General features: G+C 35.8%; 1 protein-coding gene across 1 annotated transcript in view; it reads left to right on the top strand.

Annotated features, from left to right (window-relative positions):
- Nucleotides 1-26,687, top strand: part of CNTNAP4 (contactin associated protein family member 4) — a 262,662-nt gene that overhangs the window by 69,577 nt on the left and 166,398 nt on the right. The window contains exon 3 of the mRNA XM_075725822.1: nucleotides 17,889-18,082. Within this exon, the coding sequence (XP_075581937.1) occupies nucleotides 17,889-18,082 (194 nt within the window). The remainder of the gene's footprint in view (nucleotides 1-17,888; nucleotides 18,083-26,687) is intronic.

Below are 26,687 nucleotides of genomic sequence, written 5' to 3'. Positions count from 1 at the left end.
CCTTTCAGTACTTAAAGGGGGCCTACAGGAAGGATGGGGAGAATCTTTTTAGCAAGGCCTGTTGTGACAGAACAAGGAATAATGGATTTAAACTAAAGAAGAACAGATTTAGACTAGACATAAGAAAGAAATTTTTTACAATGAGGGTATTGAAGCACTGGAACAGGTTGCCCAGAGAGGCAGTGGAGGCCCCATCCCTGGCAACATTCAAGGTCAGGTTGGATGGGGCTCCGAGCAACCTGATGTAGTTAAAGCTGTCCCTGCTCACTGCAGGGGGGTTGGGCTAGATGACCTCTAAAGGTCCCTTCCAACCCAAAGCATTCTATGATTCTATGATTCTACATCATGTCTCAGAAATTTCAAGCTCTAAAGCCATCTCTCTTAGTGGCAGAGATTGAGTTTTTATTCTTTAGACAGTTTTTAACCAATTTGGCCTCAATCCTTGACTAAAGCTCTTCAGACTACCTAGGAGTAAGTAGAAATGAGTCCTTGAGTTCATAAATCCATTTGTGATCCCGTTAGTAATGTATATTTCTTAGCCACCTGACATTCATAAATCAAATAAGTAATATGCTGTTAAAATTTATGGGACTTCAAGGGATATGTGTGTGTGTGTGTGTGTCTGTGTATATATGTGCTTTTCTGATAGGTATTGTCAGCTTCTCTTTTCTTTATGTATATATATGATGTGTGTATTCATATACAATGTGTATACATATATATGTGATGTTTGTCATAATAATCTACTTCCAGAAATCTTAAAATATAAAGAGCTAGAATTTCAACTCAAACCAGCCTACTCTTCCACAACACATTTGAGATAACAAGACAGCCATGAAACCTCTTAGAAATAAGAGCAGAGAGAGCAGTCTTACTTCCTATTTGATATCCATCTAGCAAATTGTGGATACTATATCATCTAGGATAATGTTTCAGGATATAGAGTTAGTTAAGCTACCATATGAATGTTTGCACATAGACAGCAGAACCACAACAGTAGTGCTGTCAGACATTAGTTTGCAGCTGGAAATTAGTAATTGCATAAATACAGATGTAAATTAAGCACAAATATTGTCTGGTCACATTCTATTTCTGGTTATAACCCTTTTTTGCCTTTTATTTTGTCCTAAAATGAGCTTTTATTTTAGTAATTAACATTTTATTTACCTGTGTGTTACAAGAGATTGAAAACAGTTTATAAATAAAATGGGTTTATTCCTAAAAATACAAGTATTTAATGGATAATTGCTGATACCAGGTTAACTTCTAATTCATCAGACTCATCCTAAAGAAGTGTCAGTTTATAAAATTAATTCTTAAAAGCAAGAAGAGACTGTATAAGCATTATTAAGTTGTAATGGATTGGTGTCATTTTTACAGTGGTCCTTGAAAAAATTCTCTGCAGTATTTTAAATAATATAACATTTCTGAAGAAAAAAAAAAAGTTGCAATCATAGTAGCCCACAGAAGGTGCACTGTTCAATTCATCAAGGCTTTTAACAAGAATATTACTTTTCTGAAATCTATGGAAACTTTTCTACACAACTACTATGATTTATTTATTTTTACATATCTTATATAGCCTGATTCCAGTAGTTCTTGTCTCCCTAATAGTAGTCATTAAAAGTAAGAAGCTGTGATGTTCTGAAAAGATGGGCGCTGAATATGCATAAATGCTCAATTTTGAGTGTGAGAAAAGCTTTTAAGTTAAACATAGGTTTATAAATAATACAGCTTAGCTGTGCACTTGTTATACACCAGTTGTAGTAAAACTGATGCAAATACAAAGTCCCTGAATTTCTCATTTGGCTGTTGAGGTTGGCTGATTTAGTTTCATAAACATTGTAATATTTTTGAAAATCACAAATGAGGACGAATGTCATTATAATACTCTGAAAAAAAAAATCCAGATTGCTGAAAAATGAAGCTTTGTTCCAAGGACAAAATTTAAGTGCATTGAACTACACTTTTTCTTCATTGTTAGGTACTTCATTTAATAAATTTTGCCCTCCAAAGTCACATGAAACAATAATAAAACTCTTAATCTGGTAATATTTATAGCTGTACTACTTATAATCTAAGCATTTAACCAACAAAGATGTTATCTTCTATTTCTGATAATCAAGCCAGATGTGATTATATTTGCTGATCATAAAATTCCATTAGTCTAGCTCAATTTCATTTTCCCTATGCTATTTTTCTAGCCATCATAGTTATACTTTCAGTCTTTATGCCAACAAAATTGATTCAGGGGTGAATGTTGTTTGTCCTTCTCTAATTTAAAGTGTGCAAACCTCTTCTTACTCATGAAGGTTTATTTCCAAATTCTGTGGTGAAGTATTGTCATCAGAATCTATGAATTCTGAAAAACACAGATATTACACAAATACACAAAAGAAAAAATTCCCTTGGTTTTGCAGAGAAATAGCGTAGCTTATTTTTTAATTCTTTTTATAAGAATAGGAATATTAAAACATGGCAGGCAAATAAGCTAATGGATTGGTTAAATCATGGCTTTTTGAAAGCTCCATATTAAATTGATATATCAATATTTTATCGTTCAGGTCAATTTGAAAAAGATGATTGAAAACTAAATACATTGACTTAAGGAGAGATATACTAACTTTCCAGCTGAGGATCTGGCATAGTGTGTGTATAGATACAAATGAATGAATTGCTATTTAACCATGGAATTACTGAAAAATGTCAGTAGACTGACAAATATTTTAATTATCAATGTGCACATTTTCTAAATAAGTGTCATATGACATATAATTGCATAAGTGAACAGAATGCTGGGAGTCAAAACTGGAACACCAAATTAGGGAAATACTGTTTATGTAGGGGACATTACACTTAATGGTTTGATCTCATCCTTTTATGTGTTTGTCAGGTCAAGTAGCTCACAAATGTACATATACACAAATGGAACTGCACATGTACATGCATATTGCAACACTTGGAAGTACCTCACACAGAGCCAAAATGGAATCAGACCAGACGTTTGAGTTGACTTACAGTGTGTCTGTCAGTCTACTGTAGAACTATTCATATTCTTGTGCACAGAAGCACAAATAGACTTTAAGCACCAGAATGGTGACACTGAACTTGTTCTCTTATAAAATCATATTCTTTGTGTATGTCAGATCTGCGTACAGGCCAATAGCCAGATGGAGTTGGCCAGTGTTCCCCCGCTGCTAGCTGTAGTAATTTATACCCACAATAATGGAAATAAAATAGAGCTTTTCTGTTTTAAATATACACACTTAGAGTATTTTTGCTTGGAAACTGCAGGTGCCAGTATTTTATCTGTTGGCTTTGCTATACTAAATGCACCATGTTGTACGCTAAAACAGGTACCAAAGTCAGTGAATCAGCATTTCCACGGTTGAAACAGAGTTTCCAAAAGTACCACCATCAAAAAGCCAATCATTGAGGTCTGAGACTAAAGTAGTGATAAAAACAACAGACACAAACACATTCGTCTGCTCAGAGATATTGCCCTGCTCATTCTCGAACGGAGTATACAAATGTATCACTCCTGCTAAGTACAACTGGAGATGATCTATCTAGCTTTACATTAAAATTGGGTGATAAATATCAGGGGGATTTAAGATTTATTTTGATATTATCTTTAACTTTGTTACCATTCTTCTTACAGTTCACTGATATAGCTGTTTAACACTCTCCAAAGCAGTGTGCAGTTCCTCAAGGAAAATGCAAGAGTACCCAAAATATTCCTCTACTTTTTTGCAGTATGGTTAAAAAAAATTTTTAGTCCATACCTGTGTCAATCTGTTCTTAATAAGTGTCAGCATTTCCTATTAAAATGCCAGTGGTGGATTTACATTTGAGGAGACAGGAACACAAATCATAAATGAATGTCTGGATCAGAGAAATATGATCTGGGTATACATATTTGTATTTTTCAGTGTAATTCACATCACTGAAGACTGTAGCTTGAGTTAGGAAATTTAATTTAATTACCCTGGAAAACATCATCAGAACACTGTGGCATATATTTAAAATGCTCACAGTCTTCTTCTGTCACATATTCTGATGCCAGCTGGTCAATAAAAAATGTTTTAATCTTGCTTTCCTTTTTTTTTTTAATTCTGTGACCATAGTCAGTAAAATTTTGGGATGGCACACTAGCTTGATAGGAACAGTGGTCAATTAAAAAAAACAGGTTTGATGTGGTTTGATAGTTTGGTTTTGTCTGGTTGTTTCACATCTGAGGGAATGAAAGGAAAACAACCAGAAAGAAAGAAAAAGATTAAAATTTTTACAAATGAATAAATTGCAGAAGTTCAAATGTAGAAATATCTTTGTCAATGTAAAAACATTTTTGGCTGTGAAGGCTATGGTTAATTATCAGTACTAGCTTTAAATTCCAAGACAGCAGAGTAACATGTTGCATAAGACCACTGAACAAGGGAAACAAATAGAGGTGGTTCACTGAAGGCAGCCACTCTGTAAAGAGCATGTAAAAATTTATTAGCCTGAAAGAAGTAGTATAACTTTATCAAACTGTGCTGAACAGTGTATTGGAGTTAGTCATGCTATTCTTTTGTTGTAACAAATATTGATACAATAAATACATATTTTCCATTTCCACTCCATTTGGTTTATATTTGCTAACAGAATGTTGTATATACTATTAGAAATTACATCAGTAGAAAATTCTAAATGAGAATTCTGCTTAAACTCAGCAGCGTAATGAAAGATCATGGCAATGAGATTTTTTGATTTTTATTTTCCCTGTGATGTTTTCTATGCATCATCTACCTATGAACAAAAATGACATCCTCAGACAAAATTTACAATGATGAGGTGTAAACAATTCCCACTTCACTGATGAAGAAAAAAAGAGAGATTAAGGATGAAAAATAATGATGCAAGCTTCACACACAGCACAATTTACTAATACAGCATCTTAAGCCTGGATATATGCAGAGACTAGAGAAAGAAAAGAGAACAGCACTACTGCAAGAGTATATTTTCCTAAGAATGAAACAGTCTTCCAAATTAAATCCTGGGTTAGTTTCAGCCTTGGATTATTGTCAGAATACATGCCAAAAAGGGGTACACTCGCAAGCTGTGTGAAATTCCTAGTTCTTAGTGAGGGAGATAGTTTGTTGATGATCATTCCAGTAAAAGTGGATGGTAATAGCCAAGAATGATGCAAACATTGCAATGAACTGGCACCCTTCCAAAATACTTTTTCCTGAAAATCGTTGTCCATGAAGAAGAACTGTTTTCCCAGCAGAAATCTGCTGGAAGGACATATTTCTAGTACATGCCTTCTGCTGGGGAAAAAAAAAAAATCCCTTTTTATTACATATCATGAGTGGCTCAGTCTTGGAGTACTACACAATTACAGCTTCATTATAATATTTCTAAAAAAAATCTTGTCTATTTAAATGAAAAGGTGGTCTACTTTCAAGGAGTAAAATGTAGTATTAATTATATAAAAGTGTTTGACTCAAACTTGGGATTTCCAACATACAAAACATGTTGCCTAGTGTAGACCACTGGTTCATAGCACTTTGTGGTATGATGGCGATGAAAAATCTGAAGAAAAAATACTGGCCTCGGTAAGTCTTTGAATCACTGCCAATAAGTTCTCTTGATAAATTATGGGAGCCACCTTTACAAAATACCTCCCTGGATATATTTACATAATGATTGATTGAGGAGAAATGTCTTCAAAGCCTTCTGAAGGTGCAATGTAAAATGGGATTTACTCACTCACTCACTCACTCACTCACTCACCTAAATTACTGTTAACACAGAAAAAGGGGGGCAAAATAAAGTTAGCTACATTCTTCTAACTGGGTCCATGAAGGTAGAGCAAACTTTGTCGTTACTAATACCATTTTCCAGCATCTTTCTGTCATGGTGAATCAGATCCAAAATGCCTCTGAAACTTTTCTTGACATAGTAACCGCTACTTGTCATAAATGACTATTAAAACTTAAGATTCATTTTATAACACCTGCCACAATTTTGAAATTACGATCCTTATATATTAAATATTCTGCCAAATGAAAAAATAAATACAATTGCTCTGTCTCATTTAAGATCATACCTTTTTTCTTCATTGATACTCAGGTTCAGAATATCTTAAGACCTTCCTACTAAAAATTAAGCTTGTTCTACCTTTGAGGCCACTGAAGTAGCTGTTCCACCCACCTCCCTTAGGAGAGAGTCTGTCTGACTGAAACATTCATATAGCTTTTTTCATGTTCAGCCTAGCTCAAAAGTCCCTGAAATTTTTTAGTAGTTCTGATTTCCATTGAGAAAGCTCTGCATGCCACCTATTCTGGGAAAATATAGCTTTCTTACATTGATAAGCTAACAAATAGCTGTTATTACTATACTTATTCCTGGAAATTACTCAGATTAATTCATCTCATTCTTCAACTTTTAAGAAGCAAGACTTCTTCACTCATTTCTTGACAGCAAAGGTAACTTACAGCTTTCAGAATCAGATGCCATTGATGTAGTACTTTCCAGTCGTTATTCAAACAGCACATTTCATGAAATATTCTGTGAGTGGGAAGTTCTGCTTGGTTATTTTGGTTTTTTGGTTTTGGTTTGTTTTTTTTTTTTTTTTTTAGTGTGTAGTGTTTTCCCAAATACCATAAATGCACGTCTTAGTTGTTCTCTCACAATATTTTCTGAAACCTGGCCAAGAGCTACCCTAACGATCCAGAAAATGTTGGGTCATCTGTTAGAAAAGAATGGGTGGTACTCAAGACCATCTAGATAGACTAATAAATTCTGATTTTTTTGTAATATAGAGAGATACGGGTTTCTTTTTCCTAAAAGAGGGCACCATTCAGAAGACTTCTCTGAAGGGGAAATCCTGTCTTGATTCCTTGAAATCTATCCAAGATTTCATTCCGTGTTTCTGTTATTGAGACGTTAGTACTTACACTGAGCTTAAGGTATCTCTGTCAGTTTGTAACATATGAAGACAAGATCAGACAACAGCTAAGGAGCTATGCATAATGTTGGGAGTATTTCTTGGTTTTACCAGTTCTTCTTAATAGTTAGGACAGCTTCAGCAAGTGCTTGGTTTCCTAGATTCAACTTAAGTTATTTAAACACTACTAAAATTGATGGGCAGTCGTGAAGACATTGAGTGGTTTCCTGCAGAATCCACTTATGCAAGGATACTGAACCGTGATACTGTCCGGAAGGACAGCCATGGAGTCTTTTTTCACACTGTTAAAGTGGCAGTTCACAACTGCTTTTAGTTTCCCCCAAACAATGTAATATGTCTCTTCCATGCAGAAAGTAATTCCTACTAGGAGTCTTAGCTTCCCCAACTATTCAAAGCCTACTGTTTTAGTAATCTTTAAAGAGGTATTTCTTTGTTCTTACAATTTAGCTGAACACAATATATTCAGTAAACTCACCAGTTTGAAATAAGAAGGAGAGGAGAGGAGGCTGCAGAGATGAAAACATCAAGGGTGTTCTGTCTGTGACCAGTTAGGCATGGGCCTTTCTTCAGGCAATAACGCCCCTTTTTGAACAGCTAAGCTTTACTGGATTGAATGCCCTTTTGTCTTTCTAGGTGTTAGGATTGGCTGTTTTGTATGGTAGTTTTAAATATAGGTAATATGTAAGTATGAGAAAGACTTTTTAGTCCTGAAAATCATCTCATGGGAAGCAATAGGATTTTGCTTAGATCAAAGGCAAAAGATGATGCAGCTATCAAATGTGGCTGAAAAATACTATGTGGAAATTTTGTATATGGAGCACTGATTGCAGAGCTGGCTTCTGACCTAGCAGTCCCTCTCTGCCTCCTTCTGTTTGTGTTCAAAGATGATTCTGTGTCCAGTGTGTCTTATAGCTCAAGTTCCCTCATCCTCTTCTGTTTCACTTGCCGCAGTTTATCTACGGTTTCAAATTTTGATGCTTACGTTGATGTCTTTTGCCACTGAGATTTGACTCAGAACAATGTTACTTCAATAACTTTTTCATTGCCTTTCTGACAAACTGGCCAAGCTGTGATTTACACTGTTTGGCATCTTTGGCTATTTAAGCTCTTCCTGACAATTATTTTTCTTGCACTTTGCTAGTGTATAAATGGGAATTTCTAATTGCATGATCTCTATTTCTTGGATTGCCTTGTTCAAGCACAGGAGAACTAAAATCTAGAAGACAAAGGTTTCATCCCAGCATCCATCATCTTCCCCAGTTCTGTTACTCAAGATAGTTTTCTAAGAGCCAAGAGGGTTCTCGCCTGGTAGCAATCTATCAGCACTGTTTATCAGGTATTACCCCTCAACCCTCACCCCTGTCATCAGTCAATAAACTTCTAGAGAACAAAACTATTGCATTGTTTACTTAAGTGTAAGCCCACAGTTTTGTAATTCTCCATTTGTGAAAGAAGATGCCTTGCTTTTCAGCTTAAGAAAGGAAATAATGCCATATTTTGGTATTTTAGTTTTCTTGGATGCTGTGAAACACTTCATTTGTCTTTTCTAAGCCTAGGAAGCCTCAGTTGTCAATTACTTGCATGTAGAAAATCTGCTTTGTAATGCGTGCAGCCAAATTTATCCCTGGTGCAACTTTATTGACTTCAAATTAAAATCAGCTTCTGTTAAATGATCCATGTGGGAAATACACAGCTTGGTTAATCAAAGGAAAGCATCCTTTACGATGTGTTTTAGTTTAAATCTGGATTTTTACTTATACGCATTGCTTGCAGTTATTATGATTAAACATGCAAAATATAGACTGAATTTGAAAGTGGTATAAATGGTGATGCTGGCTAAATGGTATAATGAACTGCATGTGAAGAAGCTGGTGTGAATGTAGATATGAGTGTGAACTGTGTTGTGGTTTACATAACAACATAGGCAACACTAGTCATAGAGTGGGGTAAAGAAGTAAGTGGGTTCTGTTCATACAAAGGGGAAAATCTTTATATCAGTTTATATTCTTTGTAGTTCAGAGTTTTTAAAATTAAGCAGAAGGAGCCTGGCAGCCTGATAGCTACAGAGAGCAGTTTGTAAACCTTAAGCATCACCTAATAAATTGTCTGCCAACAAGGTTAAGTTTTAAACCTGATATAACCCTCCAAATCCACTGTAAGAATACTCAGGTGTTTTCTGACATGGATTTGAGGTTTTGGGCCTTTTCCTCAGTCATTTCTAGTTTTGTTCTTTTGTAGCTATTTGCTAACTTTTCTAATTTTTCTATTTTCAATGTCCTGATAACGGTATCATCACCCTTATGAAGCTAAGGGATTATGAAGATGCATGCCCTTAAAACACATATCCTAGCAGACAGGCACCAGGGTGAGGAAATAATACCCATTCAACATTGTGATGTATTTATATTGCTGGCCATGGAGGAAGGCAGAGGAAATTTAACCTCCAGAAACAAGGAAAAAAAATCTCATAGAATTTAAACTATATGTGAAGTGCATAAGAATGAAAATCTTCTAGATATGCAAGAAATCTGAAGGAAAGCAAGTCTTCTCCTGCAAATTTAGTGTCTAAATCCAGGACAGATTACAGGACTATAAACTTGTTTACAGTTTAGCAATTGAAGTGACTAAGAAATTGTTGACCAAACTGTAAGCCGATTGCTTCAATGAATAACACCTCTTTGTGTAACTTCTGCAGAAAAACATTGTGCATTACTTGGGGGGAGGGTGTGAGGAAACCCCAATATATTGTCACTTAACTGACACTTGAAAATAAATATTATAACATTGTACAAGCAGAAATCAAGAATAATGAATGTTCACAAGGCAAAATTTGGTTCAATAATATATGGAAGATGTATGATTGCTTAGATTTTAAATCTAGCACTAATCAATCAATTTTAATGCATTAAAAATATCAAGAGCTTAGGAAATTTTCCCATCATTTAGTACTCAGTTTATTTATGAACATTACATAAAATGAAGGAGTCTATTTATCAATCAGTATGTACAAGTGACTGATGAACACTTTGATTTAATCACTGCTAGGCTGGATGAAACCAGCCTCCCAGTAACCATAGACACCCCATTAACTTGTCAGCCATCAAGGCAAGCTGGCAAGTTGCTACTAGAATGGGTTGAAAAACAGATTCGTGAGTTAAGAAAAGAAGTTAGTACTTTAGAAAAAGTATATGGTTGCTAGATGTGTTCAGTAAATTAATGTACTCTGAAGAGAATTACACTGTATTAGTGCAAACATTTTTTTCAAACATTTATATTAAAAAACAATTAAAATAGGAAGAACTAAGATTAAATAGAATCAAAAGATTTTATTTATCATGTGCAACTTCAAGTCACCATATTCTTCATAAAAAGGAACTGTGTAATGCTTGGGGTGTTTAACAGAAATCAAGCATGAAACTTGCATGTTTTTGCAGCCTGAAGGTAGATTTTTTGGTATAGTACATGCAACTAATCTCAATATTGGCAAGACAGAGTAGAAAATAAAGAGAGTTAAACACTTCCTGAGACAAAAAAAAAAGTATCTCTAGCTATAGGTTGTCTCCCTTGAGAGAATTATTTTTCTGATTTGCTCTTAGTCCACAAGGAAAGATATTTCATCAGTGGCTGTTAGAAAACGCAGTGACAGATAAGTGAAGAAAATGTATGCTTTACATAAATGACACTGGCAAAAAAAAAAGTCAGAGAATTAAGGTGAAGTCTGCAAAGTCGGTCACTCAGGACGTTTAGGGATGACAAAGTTATGTTCTTCCTGTAAATCACACTTTAGCCCTGTGTGTTCTTACATTTTGGCACAGTCTTGATTAACATACACAGTATCTGCATCCCCACAGAGACTCTTGAGGACCTCCCCAGATCTCCCCAGAAATATCCATACCAGACAGCATGAACATCTGACAAGCCTTTCTGGTTTTCAACAAGATCCTTTTGACATCCGTTATGCCCCCGACTTCTATGTATTACCATGCCCAGACATATAGAATCATAGAATCATAGAATCATTTAGGTTGGAAAAGACCTTTAAGATCATCCAGTCCAACCATTAACCTACACTACCAAGTCCACACTAAACCAATCAAGGGTAGACTACACTAAACCATGTCCCAAAGTGCCACACCTACCTGTTTCTTGAACACTTCCAGGGATGGGGACTCCACCACCTCTCTGGGCAGCCTGTTCCAATGCTTGACCACCCTTTTCGTAAAGAAATTTTTCCTAATTTCCAACCTAAACCTCCCCTGGCACAGCTTGAGCCCATTTCCTTTTGTCCTATCGCTAACTACTTTGGAGAAGAGACCAACACCCACCTCACTACAACCTCCTTTCAGGTAGTTGTACAGAGCGATAAGGTCTCCCCTCAGCCTCCTCTTCTCCAGGCTAAACAACCCCAGCTCCCTCAGCCGCTCCTCATAAGGCCTGTGCTCCAGACCCTTCACCAGCTTTGTTGCCCTTCTCTGAACATGCTCCAGGCACCTCGATGTCTGTCTTGTAGTGAGGGGCCCAAAACTGGACACAGTATTCCAGGTGCGGCCTCAGCAGTGCCGAGTACAGGGGGACAATCACCTCCCTGCTCCTGCTGGCCACGCTATTCCTGATCCAAGCCAGGATGCTGTTGGCCTTCTTGGCCACCTGGGCACACTGCTGGCTCATGTTCAGCTGGCTGTTGACCAACACTTCCAGGTCCTTTTTGGCCAGGCAGCTTTCCAGCCACTCTTCCCCAAGCCTGTAGCGTTGCATGGGGTTGTTGTGACTGAAGTGCAGGACCCGGCACTTGGCCTTATTGAACCTGATAGAGTTGGCCATGGCCCATTGATCCAGCCTGTCCAGGTCCCTCTGCAGGGCCATCCTACCCTCCAGCATATCGACACTCCCACCCAGTTTGGTGTCATCTGCAAACTGACTGAGGGTGCACTCAATCCCCTCATCCAGATCGTTAATGAAGGTATTAAACAAGACTGGCCCCAAAACAGAGCCCTGGGGAGTACGGCTTGTGACCGGCTGCCAACTGGACTTAACTCCATTTACCAGTACTCTGTGGGCTTGGCCACCCAACCAGTTTTTTACCCAGCGAAGACTACACCCGTCCAAGCCATGAGCTTCCAGCTTCCCAAGGAGAATATTATGGGAGATGGAGTCAAAAGCTTTGCTGAAGTCCAGGTAGATGACGTCCACAGCGTTTCCTTCATGCACCAGGCGGGTCACCAGGTCATAGAAGGAGATCAGGTTGGTCAGGGAGGACCTGCCTTTCATGAACCCTACAACAAAAAAGATTCTGTCAACCACTTACCATTTGGTACACACATTAATCTTGCTGCAAGGTTAGGACATACTGTAAAAAAAGACTCTGAAGTGCTGGGTGAGGAGCTAACATGCTCTAATAGTGTTTCCTGCAGGACTGGGCAAATATTTCATCTCCATGATGCTGCAGGTAGCAGCCAGATGCTGGGAGGACAGCTGGCTGCTGGACAGTCAGGCAGGAGAGCTCCTGAAGAGCCTAAGTGTCTTAAGTGGCATTGGTCAGTAGAGGCCTGAATGAGGACTTCTGGGACTGCATCTTTATCGTAATCCCCCAAACCAGCTGCCCCAGCATTAGAAGCCGGTGTATGTGTGCCTCTTTCTGTTCTTTCCATGGGATGTAATGCAGTACGATGACAGTGAATAGGCTACCTGGTGGCTTGCCTTGCAAGACTTCTGGAAAATGTGGTACTAAAGGCAGAAGTGACCACCCTCAGCTGACAGCAGGTAGTGCTGCCATAACAGAGATGTCTTTTCAGGCATTTTTTTATGTCTTTTTAACTTGCTCTATCACTTCATTCTGAACAAAGCTCTGCAGTTACCAAGTGAAAATGTATTTTGCAGATGGGCTTTAAAAATTATGTTCTCAGCACACTCTGCTTGACTGTGCCTGATGACTACAGTGCAACCCTCCCTTTCAACTAAAAAGCTAAAAATTGTCACCAAACTTACCACAGTGACACAGAAGACTTTGGATACCGTAGCACTGCAGGATGATGCTGTGCCTGGAAGTGTTAGTGCATGAGCTGAGGATTTGGTAGTGAAAGTTAAGTTGTCTGATCTCGCATGGTGTGTGCCACTGATACAATATATTCTATGGATGTGGACTGTCCAGCTTGTGGATGTGAAGTTGCTTGTTTAACCTACTGGGCTGGGTGTTCACAAAGTTTTCTTGCTTGCCTGGTGCTGCCACACTGTTCTGCACAGCCACTGAAAGAGGAAAGAATATGGACATAAAGATAAGGCTGTGGAGGCTGCTGCAACAGAACAGTTGAGGTGCAAGCACTGAAACCACAGAGGAGATAGTATCACTTACTCTTCCTGAAGAAATAATTTTAAGGAAAATCTTGTTTGATCTCCTGTGTTTTAAGGTAGAGCATGTGAAACATTAGTGGAGCCTTCATAGAAATTAATGTGAGCATGTGAGATTTATCAGTAATTTAATTTTAACTCAGTTAAATTGGGAAGGTGTCAAAGGATGAATCTCCTGGTAAATATTCAGGACCCTGCTTGAACTGAGGGAGCAGCAGATTTTTTTCATAAAGTGACTGATTTGATCAGTATTTGTAGATCCTGTGGCAGACCTGAAAAATAATAGAACAACACAAAAAGATATTTGCTTTACTGGATGGAAAATTAAAGTTTTTTGAAGACCAAATGTCATGTAGCTTTTTTTAATGGAAAACATATTTTTTTCATGGAAGTATTGCAAACAACGCTAGTTTTCAGTTATCAATACTAGGAGCTTGTATGACTTACTTAGGAAATTATGAGCCATTTGTTGGCATTTAACAATGATTGTGGACCAGGTAAATTTACTGGAGTTTTTTCTGTATTCACACTGATTTTCCATTTTGTACAGTTTTCATAATCCCACTAATTTGTGCTCTGGTTTACTGGTTCTGAAGGAATATGCCTTTTGGCACTTCAGCCCAACTTCACTACAGCCCAGCTTCAGCCCCAAGAGGCTGCTTGGCATCTTATTTTAGTGCAGGATTTACATCATTCACAGAGAGCTGCAGGAACAGTGAATTGTTTTTTCATTTGTTGGTTTCCACAGTGCAAGGTGACATGGCCATGGCTGTCAAGGTTAGTGGGTTGCAAGAAGTATCATGATGCCCTGTCCAACCAAGGGACACAGCAACCCTGCCCCAAATACTGCCCTCTTACTGTTCTTGCAAGGAGAAATCCTTCCTGTTGGGTTGTATGCCATATTCTCCTTAACATGTGTTGGCACTGAGTAAGTGCTACTAGGATAGGTGGGAGGAGATGGGACATGGCAGGCATGGCTTTGTGAAGATGAGTGTAGTGCAAAAGGAGGCTGGGAATTTCAAGGGGGAAACTTCTCAACAGGAAAGAGGAAACGTTCATGAAGAACTGAATTTACCTGAAAGGAGGATGAGGGATTTTTCCAAGTAGTTTAGTTATTGTCTTAAATTCAGTGTTATCTTTATCTTGCATTAATAAACTTGTATTTTACCTGGAAATATGCTTGTTGTACATGTACCTGTTTTTAGGGGAGAGGCTGAATGGGCCACATTTCTCTGAGGGTGTTGTTTGAGAAAACTTGGAGACCTCAGTGGCACCTTCCCAGACAGCAAACTTGTGGTAGGCTGTGTTTTGCAGTCTCAATTTTGCAGTAACAAGTACATTATTAGAAATATGTTAACGAAGTAAGGTGTAATATCATAGAAAGCATTTGGTGAGGAATTGTGTAATGAGGCTCTTTCACTTCAGAAACTAAGTGAAAACATTGAAGGTATATGTCACGGAGCAGGACAGGCTGGCTGAGCGCTAATGGGGTCCTGAGCCCGTGGGCAGGGCATAGGGGGACAACCCCATGGGAGACTGGGCAAGGCTATTAAATCCTTTTAGTGCCCCCAGGGCACTGTTACCATTTTAGAAAGATAACTGAAAACAAGATCATGGAAAAGACAGAGAAATGAAGGGCTGCTGGGTGGGAGATCAGTGACTGGTCTGGAAAGGAGACTTACATGGTCTCACTGAGGACTACAGAAATATTTTTTTGTTTTATCTAGAGCTGTTTGTTATGGTTAGTTACCTCTCTGCTTTTGTGGGGGGTGGGGGGAAGAGAGAATAAGAAAAAAAAATTCATTTGCCCTCAGTGCAAAATGAAGTACATCTGAAATCTTGATTTTTATTTCTTTTTTAGTGAAATTGGCAAACTGTTTTGTAACTATCTTTAAATGTCTTTATGGGTTTACGTTGCTGCTGAGTATGAAGAATTTCTAGCCAGCAACTTGAAGTACTGGTAGATTCTTCTTAAAGAATAATGGACTGTTACAACACAGGAAATTGAAAATAAACAAGAAACAAAAGCCAAACTTTTATTTTAAAGAAATAGACACTTTTTCACCTCATGATACCCTTTTCATTAAGAAAATATAAGTGAATATGAATAACCTTGCCCTTGGGTATATTAGGAAGTGGATGTGTTTTCACTGGTATGGTAGGTTATTTTCTGTTCTTAATGTAATAAATAATCACTTAGTTAATTCAGGCAATACCAGTTAGCAACAGACTTTCTAAATCTGTTTTTCTATCATTTAACTTAACCTGTGGATTTGGGAGGTAAAATATGCCAAGTAGGAAATTTAATTTAAATTACTAGCCACCCCCCCCCCCCCCCACACACACACATTCTCAACAAAAACAGACTGATGTGACAAAGTCTATGTAATTACATTTGCCTCCTTTAAGTGCAGAATACGACTTTTACATTATACTTATTTTTACAGACTACCTATCTTAGGCAAATGCTCTTTTCTTTGCTTCTTGTTCTCCAGCTTCATTTTCAGAGTCATGTCTGTATTTCTTCTGTTAGATATAGTCAGTTAAGTATTCACTTAAGGAAGAACGTATCCTGGGTCAGAACACATTTATTAGTGACAGTTCAAATTTTGAAGGAATCTGCTTTCAGAAACTGCTAAGTTTTACCCATTTTGTCAACTTACATGTGCAAACCTTGGGGTTTTTTTTTGAGTTATGTGATACAAATATTCCTTCAGAATTGTTTTCTTATCATCTTTTTTGAGAAAATATTCTAAATTTATTGGGAAAGGGCATGGATGCAATACAATGGTTGCCTTTAAGTCACTGCTGAGACTAACTGTAGCCATTTTTTTATTAGTTTGTTAAATAATATCACTAGATATGATTAAGTGAAAATTCAAATCCCCACTCAGCTACCATTTCCATGACAAACAGGTTCATAAAGAAACCACAGAAAATTCACATGTAGAAAATACTATAGTTATATCTTGGATCTGATGTCTCCTCTTATGAAGAAATGAATAAAAGGAAAAACTCAATAGGATTGAAGGCAAAATAACTCAAAGTATATACATGAAGTTCTAAATCCTGATTTAGATAAAGAGCTACAAAATTGTTTTTAAAAATCTACAGTCTTTAACTCCACCCATAGACTTAAATCTGTTACATTTTAATTAGTTCATAAATGTGTGGACAAAGGAATTGTTACACTCATGCAGTTTTAGGTATTTCTCTCAGCTCTTTCCATTTACCTTGCTCTGTAAAATGAACCTCAGTTTTCATGGCTTGTGAACACCTATATGATTTCCCATTATCTCATTTTTAAATGACAGTTTTAAATCCCTAAGTAACAATTCTTTTTTCTTTTCTTTTTTCTTAAAGGAGGTAATGTTAAGAACTTGACTGATGACCCTGAACAAAATTAAACCATATATGATGTTTTATTTATGAAATGTTATGCATCTTGAAGTCTGTACAAGCATAATATTAGATTGTCGTTGTCTAGTTCCACATAACACAGTGTTTATTGATTGTTGTGTGAACTAGATATATTTGTTCTTGTTCTGTGTCTGTATGCTTTAAGAACTTTTCAAGGTGCCTCATGTTGTGTGAGTTCGTCTGAATTAGATCCAAATCTCTGCTTACAAAATGGATCTTTTATCATTTGTTGTCACCCTATTCTCTAAAAAAAACCCCACCAGATGGTAACTGTTCTGATTACTTGCAAATTTTGCAAAATATTTTCATAAAATGACATTTTTTCTTATGAGATTGTTTGTGACCTGCCCTGGGGCTTTTCCATACAACTTTACAGAGAAGTTAGTAGCATGTCCTGAGTAAATAAAGGCAAACTAAGGAAGGCAAGGGAGAGCTGAATTGATATGATGTCTTTCTTCATTTCAACATGTCTTTCTGATTAGCTAAAATACTGTAGGAATTTTATATATAGCTATATGTTTTGGGTTAAAATTTATCCTTGCAAACTGGCCTGTCTCCTGACTGAAACTGCATATGTATACCTCATATTGTCTTACTGTTTTGCCTATGAATTGGTTGGTCATTTTAAGAGGCATGCATAAATTTATCATCTAACTGTGCTTTATTACTTCATATACAAATCTGTAAATCTAGGCCTCACAGAACAGAATCATGCAGAATCATTCAGGTTAGATGACACCTCAGGAGATCTTCCAGCCCATATAAAATGAAACTAAGATGTATAAAACAAATAAAATTCTGAGTTTTTGGCTTGAAGATAATGTAAAATTCATTACAAAAGTTAAAGAAAAAAGGGAGTGAAAAAATTCACAACAACTTTTAATAGTTATAATTGGTTACATACATCAAGTAGTCTGCTTCAATTTTTATAATAGTTGTTAAATAATATCAAGACAGTTTTCGTGCAACTACATCTTGAATTAGAATCACAGAATCATAGATTGGTTTGGGTTGGAAAGGACCTTTGAAGATCATCTAGTTTCAGACCCCTGCCTTGAACAAGGACATCTTTCACTAGGTCAGGTTGTTCAAATGAATTTTTGCATGTACAGATTTTTTATTAACTTGCTTATTTTAGGAATACCTTTCAATCTTTTTCATTCTTTTTAAGGTGCTGGTGGCTGGTCTCCACTTGTGTCCAATAAATATCAATGGCTTCAGATTGATCTTGGTGAAAGAACTGAGATTACTGCTGTTGCTACTCAAGGTGGTTACGGAAGCTCTGACTGGGTAACAAGCTACCTTCTGATGTTTAGTGATAGTGGACGAAACTGGAAGCAGTATCGTCAAGAAGAAAGCATTTGGGTATGTTTTTTCAATAATGAGAATTAAGTTTCTGCAGAAGACTTAAAATACTCATGCTATACATTGTTGCAAATATAAGCAAAGCAGTGGAATATAAAGAACTACACTGACTGTTTAGATAATTAAATATAGAAACTAATTTGTTTTTTGACAAGATAAAAGGTTGTAAAAAACAAATAAACACCTAAAACCTAGCCTTAGCATTACTCCATTAAGTTTCAAGGAGGTATTCTGAGGACTAAAAACGTACTGCAAAATCTCTTTTGTGTTGTTGTGTGTGGCAAAAGTTGTTTTCCCAAAGTATTGATCCCAGTGTGTTAAAGTTGGCTTTGTAATTAGGAAACAAAAAAATAATACTTGCTTTATTTTTTTCTGGAACATTTAATCTGATTGTAAAAATAAAAAGAAGCAACACAAAGAAATCAAAATTATAATCAAACAAATCCCAGTTTATTTCAAAACAAATAAATATTAAACAATATTTAATTTTTGGTCATCTAATTCAGAGTCTAGTTTCTGATGCTCCAACCAATTACCTCCTATTATGATAATTAATATCCTTGCTACACTCATCACCTTCTATTCACATTAATTTTATCGAGAGCAAAGGATACAAAATACCAGACAGACGATGTCCAAAATCCACATGGAAAATTGAATGATACAGTTCTAGACCAGAGCTGCATCTTTCCTTGATCCCCAATTATTAGCAGCTTGGACTAAAGGAAGAATATTGTTACTTGTGGTCTATGATTTTATCCTGTCAAATTATTTCTATCCTTCTGTCCACACAAGGAGCTGATTAATTTTTAAATTTTACTAAGCTCTAGACTCGGTTGTTTCTTGCTGCAGTTAAACATTATGTTAAAATGTATTTCATTTTATGCATTTTAATTTTGTTGACTTTTAATTCAAAATGTTCGTGTCACTCTTATTGTCAAACCCCATCTATGGTATAATGAGATTATGCAGTGGCTTACTTGTTGCATAATTATCCTTCTTTTTGAATTTGCTACATACTTCTGCTTCAGATTGTGTTTTCATAACAAAGAGAAATAAATGACTTTCTAATCCATATGGCTGTGGGGAGTGCGAAAAGAAAAACAATTTTCCAAATGTTAAATGAGCATAAGCTGCCACAATATTGTCTTGGGCCATCTTCAGACAGACTGATAAAACAAATCTGAGAGGTAGAGCTGCTTGATGTCTTCAGTGAGGGCTCTTTTGAAATCCCATATTGGTATTGCAAACAGTGTTGTAGATAGTCATTTCTTGAATATTGCCACCAGTAAAATATCAAACAAAAGTTCCAAAAGATTGTTAAATGCTGATGCAGACATTGGGTTAAGGAGGTTGTTAGATCTGTAAGAGGGGAAAAGTAAGACTTCAATTCCATTATCTCAAACTTAATAAAAAAATGATTATTTTAATGATTGCAATGCAGATTGGACATATGGTTTGCAGGCAGTGATGCATAATTCAAGGATGTAAACCATCAAATTCAGGGACAGTCTATTGATCTTTTTTATGTATCTTTATTTAGGAGTTCTGCTTCCAGGGGAATATATTTTCTCTTTTCTAAACTAATGCGTAGATGTAGTCTTGGAATGATACTCTTAAATCTCTATTTATTTTATAGATTTTCTCTGACTGTTATCTGTTTATGTTAAGTCTTCTTCAATGAAGTGTCCAAGTTCATTTCAGGCAAGAACATCCCATATTTTATGACACCTACTGTGTTATTTCTGTCCTCTTTTTAACTGAGTCATTGCCCTATTACAAGATTGCTTACCAGGGGTAACTTTTTTCCTTTTTTTTTTTCTTTTTTTTTTTTTTTTTTTGTGACTACTACTGTGCATTAGAAAGATGGAAGATGCCCAGTTTTGAGGGCCCTGTGTTGCTAGAAGTACTTCAGAATTCTTCACCGTATGTAAGGATTTGCACTTTGTCACCACTCTTTCTAAACTTAAGGAGAAAACATATTTATCTTCTGTACAATTTCACAGCTCTTCACTTTTTATTTTCCTTTTCAGAATTTAGTTTTGAATTGTCTTTGTCACCTTATCGCATATGTTAACTAAAGATTCTGAAGCTCCTGTCATCAGTGGAGCTGATCACAGTTTTTTCACTCACTGTAAATTTTTTATAAAAACTGAGATGCAAAGAGGACTATTGAGGCATCTGCAAATGATCTAGTTATAAAAATTCTCTTTATAGTCTGTGGAAAAGGTAGTCTTTTCTAAGGCTGGTTCCTCTGACCTCAGATGTCTTTGTTAGGTTGAAATAAATCTTGTACAACTATCTTACCCCTCTGCCAGCTATAAAATGCTTCATTGCCTATTGGTGCTGAATTTGGATGTAGATATTCTGAAGTTAGGTGAGATGAACCTGTCTCCCCTCTTGTGGCTGCTAAATATGATTTGTTTTCACTTCTCTGCATATTACGAATTGGTTTAGAAGGAATCATGGTGACTGCAGTCTTTACCCATGCAATGTACCTTGATCTAAGTCTTCTCATTGACAGTTTACTAATGACCTAAATGTATGCCTTACTTGCTATCTTGAAATACTTTAATTACTAAAGATACTTTTGAGAGACTCCATTACAGTTACTAGGACTTCTCTTATTGTAGATTAAGAATTGTTAAATATAGTTAGGTACAGGTTTTTTAGTAGTTTTTTTTCTTAGTTTGACAAAAAAATCTATTTGTACACTCATTTTAATTTTTTTCCTCACTGACGTGACTATCACTGTCTTTTCTACAGTTACCTGTCCTGGTTTTGGCTGGGATAGAGTTAATTTTCTTCCTAGTAGCAGGCATAGTGCTGTGGTTTGGATTTAGGATGAGAAGAATGTTGATAACACACTGATGTCTTAGTTGTTGCTAAGTACTGCTTATGCTAGTCAAGGACTTTTCAGCTTCCCATGCTCTGCCAGGTGCACAAGAAACTGGGAGGGGGCACAGCCAGAATAGTTGATCCAAACTGACCAAAGGGCTATTCCGTGCCATATGACGTCATGCTCAGTATATAATGTGGGGGGGGTTGTTCAGGGGCAGTGATCACTGCTTGGGGACTGGCTGGGCGTTGGTCAGTGGGTGGTGAGTGGTTGTATTGCTTGTTTTTTCCCTGGGTTTTGTTTCTCTCTCTCGTTTTTCTCCTTTTCATTACAATTTTTATTATTATTATTACTACTACTACTACCATTACTATTAGTATTGTTGTTGTTGTTATTGTTATTATTTTATTTCAATTATTAATCTGTTCTTATCTCAACCCATGGGTTTTTTTACTTTTGCCGTTCCAATTCTCTCCCCCATCTCACTGGCAGGGGGGAGGGTGAGCGAGCAGCTGTGTGGTGCTTCATTGCCAACAGGAGCTAAACCACAACATTATGTCTACATATTTTCTGCACTGTTCTTGATACTTATGTTAAGATTTTTCAAGCAACAATTCCTAGGATCAATATTAACTTCTTTTTTAAAAGTTGGTACAGCTCTGGCCAGATACAATTCTCAAGTGAAATAGTTATTAATGGTAAAATACATATTTTTGGACAGAAAGTTTTCCCTTTGAGAAGGATTAGTTTAATCTTGTAAAAAGATTAATTCAAATCAACTTTAGATTTTCTTTAATGTTACCATTAATATAAATGTGTTTGAACAAGCAATGTTGTGTGTCTTTATGTGCATGCTCTTCAGTCTATTTTTTCCATTCCCTAGGGTATAATTTGAGAGGCCTTAAAGCTCAACCTCCCTAGCCCAACCTTTTGCATAGCTCTTTATTTTACCTCTAAAATGAGCATTGGTTGCAAATCTGTTTGCGTATTAAAACTACTGGATTTTTACTCTGGAAAAGACAATCCTTTTCACTTGTTTTCTTTGAAACTTCAGGAGTTATATAGTAAAACATCATAAAAAATGAATGGTAAATTCAAGCTTTGGTTCAAGAAGCTCTAAGAAAATTTTTATGTCTTAAATATTACCTTTAATAGCAGTACTGCTATTACTTCTTCCTAGCAATTTGTATTCTAGATATCATCACCTGTATTTTATCTATGAAGAATATCATATTATAATTGATAATTTATTTTATCTGTTTGGGGCTACATATATAAATCCTTTTAACTAGTGTAGTTTCTAGTTTTAACTAATGTCATAGTTTTGTATCACAAAAGTTTTTATCCTGTGTACTCTCTCCTTAATATTACTAATTAAATGTTTCTTTTAAAAAGAGAATAATAAGGTAATAGAGATGATATTCTCCATAATTTTCAAAAGGAGGAGTTACAAGGGGGGTGAAGGAGAGCAATTTTTAGTTTGAATGACAAGTTTCCCATGACTGATAGTTTCAGTGAAAACATGAGTGACACAGCTCCTGGGGAAATGTATCACAATGCCATTCATTAGCAGAAGTTTTGAAGAAGAAAAGAAATACAACTTCTCTTCAATTAAAAGTTGACTATTTCTACTCTGGTACACCTAGGGAAATACACAGAAATTCAGCCTTCAGTTTTGTTGTTTTGTTGGGTGTTTTTCCTGACAGAATAATGATTTATCTATTCCATAACTATGACAACATTATCAGTTTTATATGTTTTGACTCTTTCTTCTAAAATTTATATCCAAAGCAGAGAAATTAAAACTAATATTTATACAATGTTAACTGAAAGTTGGGGAAATTCTGACCATTTTTGTAACATCTGTTTTAAAAGGCAAATATTTGCAATGTAGAAGTATGTTTATAACTCTGTATGTTAGTATGTACATTTAAGTTCTGAGGTCTATTTTCCATTTTATTTACCTTAGCTGAAGTTAAAGCTGGAAGTTTGTTTTATCATAATTTTCTCAGTCTTGTGAGTTTGCGCAGAAGTAGTTTCACTCCAACAGTTACTATTGTGATGGTATGTAATAAAATTGTATGAATGTTGAATGATTTGTTGCACATGCATTGCTACATGTATTCCCAACTTCCTCTTTAAAGGATTTGGGGTGTTAGAGGTTATTGGAAACTTCCCATGCTGTGAAATGACTCACCATTATGGAAAGTTCCAGGTTAATCACAAATATTCTGTGATAGTCACGTTATACAATTAAAGAGTGTGGAGTTGCTTTCCTGTTTTCTTGAATCTGGTGGCTCTTCCTCAGTCTCAGGGATTCACATGTTTTCTAGAAGCTATGATCCTCCTCCTTGGAGAAAAATCAGAGTCACTGTTCTTGATCATAATCTGCTTCACTGTAAAAGCAAAAGGCTGTACCTATATGTTACTTTGCTAGACTTCCGTTATTTACTTTGAACCAAAACAAGTTTCTGTCGATTTCTTCTGCAGCCCAAGACACAGATAATTTAAATGGGTGTTCCATCACTACATTTTCCTTAGGCACAGATTCTAAATGTTGTGACTTCAGTATGCAGACTGGTATGTCACTTTTTCTGTTGCTACTTGTAACTGCTACTCGTGCAGAAAATAAAGACCCTCTTTATTTATGAATTAAAGTAGGGCAGATGGTGATGACTTTAACACAGTTGTTTCTGATGTGCTTATATTTGTTGTAGTTTGTTCATCATTCACTTGTCTTGCATTTTCAACTGATCTCTGTCTTTCTGTAACATCCTCAAAAAGAAAATCATCACAGAGTTTGTCAGATTGCATAGTTTATGTGTAAAAATGCCTAAGTGCACCAATGTTTAAAGTCGTTAAAAAAAATACTTCGGCTTTAAATTCTTAAATACTTCTTTGTAAAGCATAGTAGCATAAAAGACAAGCAAACTGGTTTACTTTGTCATATAGATGAAAATTCCTCTGCATGCTACACAGTGTGTTTCAAACAAAAAAAAAAAAAAAAAAAAAGAAACAATGTGTATCCCAAAATTGTAAAATGTATCATTGGTATCAAAATGGCTTGTCTCTGAAATGTTCCGTTTCAGGAAGGTTTGTTAAAATAACAACAGGAACAGTCATAGCATCACTATTGTCCAAAATGTTACATATACAAATCTAATGCACGAAACCAAGAGCCACTGACTACACTGACTAGAAGGATGGGAATCAGGAACAAAGTAGTGAAAAACAGTGACTGTCAAAATCTGTGCAGTCCAGAAGTAAATTTTCTGATGATATTGAGTTACATTAAAGATTCTCAGGATCTAAAAGTGAGAGAAGGTACTTCAAAGTTTAATGACATAAACAAATCTGCTGTGTCATGCTAGCTTAAGATGAGAATTTAAAGACTTTAACCTTTAAAAATTTGTGTTATTAAGATAAATATCAGAAGTACTTCTTTTTATAGCATATGCAGAACAATATTATAGAAGCTTTTGTAGTCTTTTGTATTTATATTTTCTTCCTTATTTCACCATTACCATAATTATAGTGAACAAGACATAAATAGTTCCACATATATATATACACACACACACAATTTTTTCTGGAGACCTTTAGATGGTGTATATAATGGTGCATATCCATCTGGTGTCATCTATCTATTGTAGTGTTTTTCTGTCACTGAATATGGTTATGGAAAGAAAATAATTTTATATTCTGTGTAGAAGAATTAGCTTATTTTACAGCTTAATATAACATAGGGTTGGTTTAGTTTGGGTTTTTTGTGTGTGTGTTTTGGGCGTGGCATGTTTCTGAGTACAAGACGAGCACTGGAAGTGGACATTATTATCTTCCATTGAACCCATCTAAGGTGTGTCCTAACAAGAATCTAAAATCCCATCTGAGATAAGAAAGATGAGATTCAGTGAAAAAGGGTTGAATTCAGACATCTGAAATGTTTGCTTAGTTTGTTGTTTCACTTGACGTGAGGAGGAGAATACAGACAGGTGAATAATCCGTAACTAATTACTTATTGAATAAGTGTTTGCATTTTCTGCCTGAGAATTGCCTGTTAGAGTGTGATTTACATAAATGAATTTGCTATTTTCAAATTATTTGTAGAATAGTGCTTTTAAAAATAGTTTGTGAATCTTATTCAGGTTGCTTCAGTATTCAGGAACATATCCTGGACTGTTTTCAATATGTACACAGATCACAATGATATGTTGAAATTCCCCAACTAAGTAACCATAAGTGTTAAGATCAGGACTTTCTGAATAAAAGATCAGAATAATTAATTTGAAATTAATTTTCCAGAAGAATTCTGTACTAATTTCATGACACCTTGGTGAATATATTTACAGTACCCCATGAACTAGAAAATTGTGGGCAGGGAAAACAAATGAGATATGAAAATGGTTAAAATAATTTAATTTAAGAAAAGATTATGAGTGATCAGTTTTAACATCTGCATAGTTCTAGGGGAAATTAAATCCAAGCATCTCGGAACAGTTACTTATGGATATTTCAGGTAATATCTGACTTCTTGCTCTTCCTCTTTGGTTCCACAGCAGCTGCTTAGCTTTTGTAATTGTCAGAAATAGTACACTGAATAACATTTTCAAAGCTCTTTGGTCACCTGGTAAAATGTTATGAAATGACACAAAACCTGACCTCTTTGTCTTCCTTGCAACTGAAAAAATATTTTGGTATATGTATATGCGTACACCCACAAATGCAGAGATATATTCCACTGTAGAAAACTGACTGATACAGATTCTAATCAAGAAAATTTACATAAAAATAAACTTTATATGTCTGTATAAGTGAGGGAAATATCAGTAGATTGCTGTCAGATAATATTACTCAAACAACGTTTCACCCACTGTTTGCATGGGCAAGAAGCTTACAAGTGTGTAGTTACAACTCAAAAAGAGAAACAGTTAAGTGGAGAAAAATGTCAGGGCATGCAGGAGAGGCAGAAGAAACCAAAGGAGGAGAATACTCTAACTTGGGGTAAAAGGCGCTTGAAGGGAAAACTGAAAAATGCAGCATGAAGAAAATCAGAGATACAAGGAAGCTTGGAAGGAATAATAAATATATGGGTCTGTTGTGCAGAAGCTTTTGCAAAACTGGTTGCATGCATAAGCTTCCATTTATGATGAGGACATTTTGTTATTTATCTAAAACATTAAAAATTCTGAACTTAACTTTTAAGCTTTTGGAATTTTGTATCCACTTCTGTTTAAAATGCTGACAACACTGCTATTTTTAGACACTTAAATCGCAATCTAATAAGGCTAGTTTAGCAATCACAATGATTAATGCTCTATATAAAATAACTTGTAGTCGGTGAAGAGATGAATGCATGTATCAAGGTTAACCTGTCCCAGAATATTTATACAAGCTAAAAGGAAGAAAAAAAGATAGAAACATCAGCAAATAATGCAGTATTCTAAATAAAATCTAGATAATTTTTGTGGGTAAACATTAAAGAAGTTAATAATGCCATAACAGGTAAAATACATATTGTCACTGCACGTATTATGATAGTCCATATGTGAAAAAAAAAAGTTACATGCACAGAGTTAAAGAAACCATATTTAACTAAGGACAGCAAGATGCCTTGAAAATATGCAAGTCCAGCAACATGTAACAAATGTTCTACTGGAATTAGACATTCACAGGTTAGTTTTAATGTATGTGTTAGTAACTGTGGTCATTAAATTGCCTGGATGAACAGGAGCTTTGGGAACCAAATTTTAATGTGTTAGGATGATA

The sequence above is a fragment of the Pelecanus crispus genome, chromosome Z (assembly GCF_030463565.1).
Source record: "Pelecanus crispus isolate bPelCri1 chromosome Z, bPelCri1.pri, whole genome shotgun sequence".
NCBI classification, from domain to species: Eukaryota; Metazoa; Chordata; class Aves; order Pelecaniformes; family Pelecanidae; genus Pelecanus; species Pelecanus crispus.
Note: the sequence above shows the minus strand (reverse complement) of the source record. Positions and strands in the feature narration are given on the sequence as shown.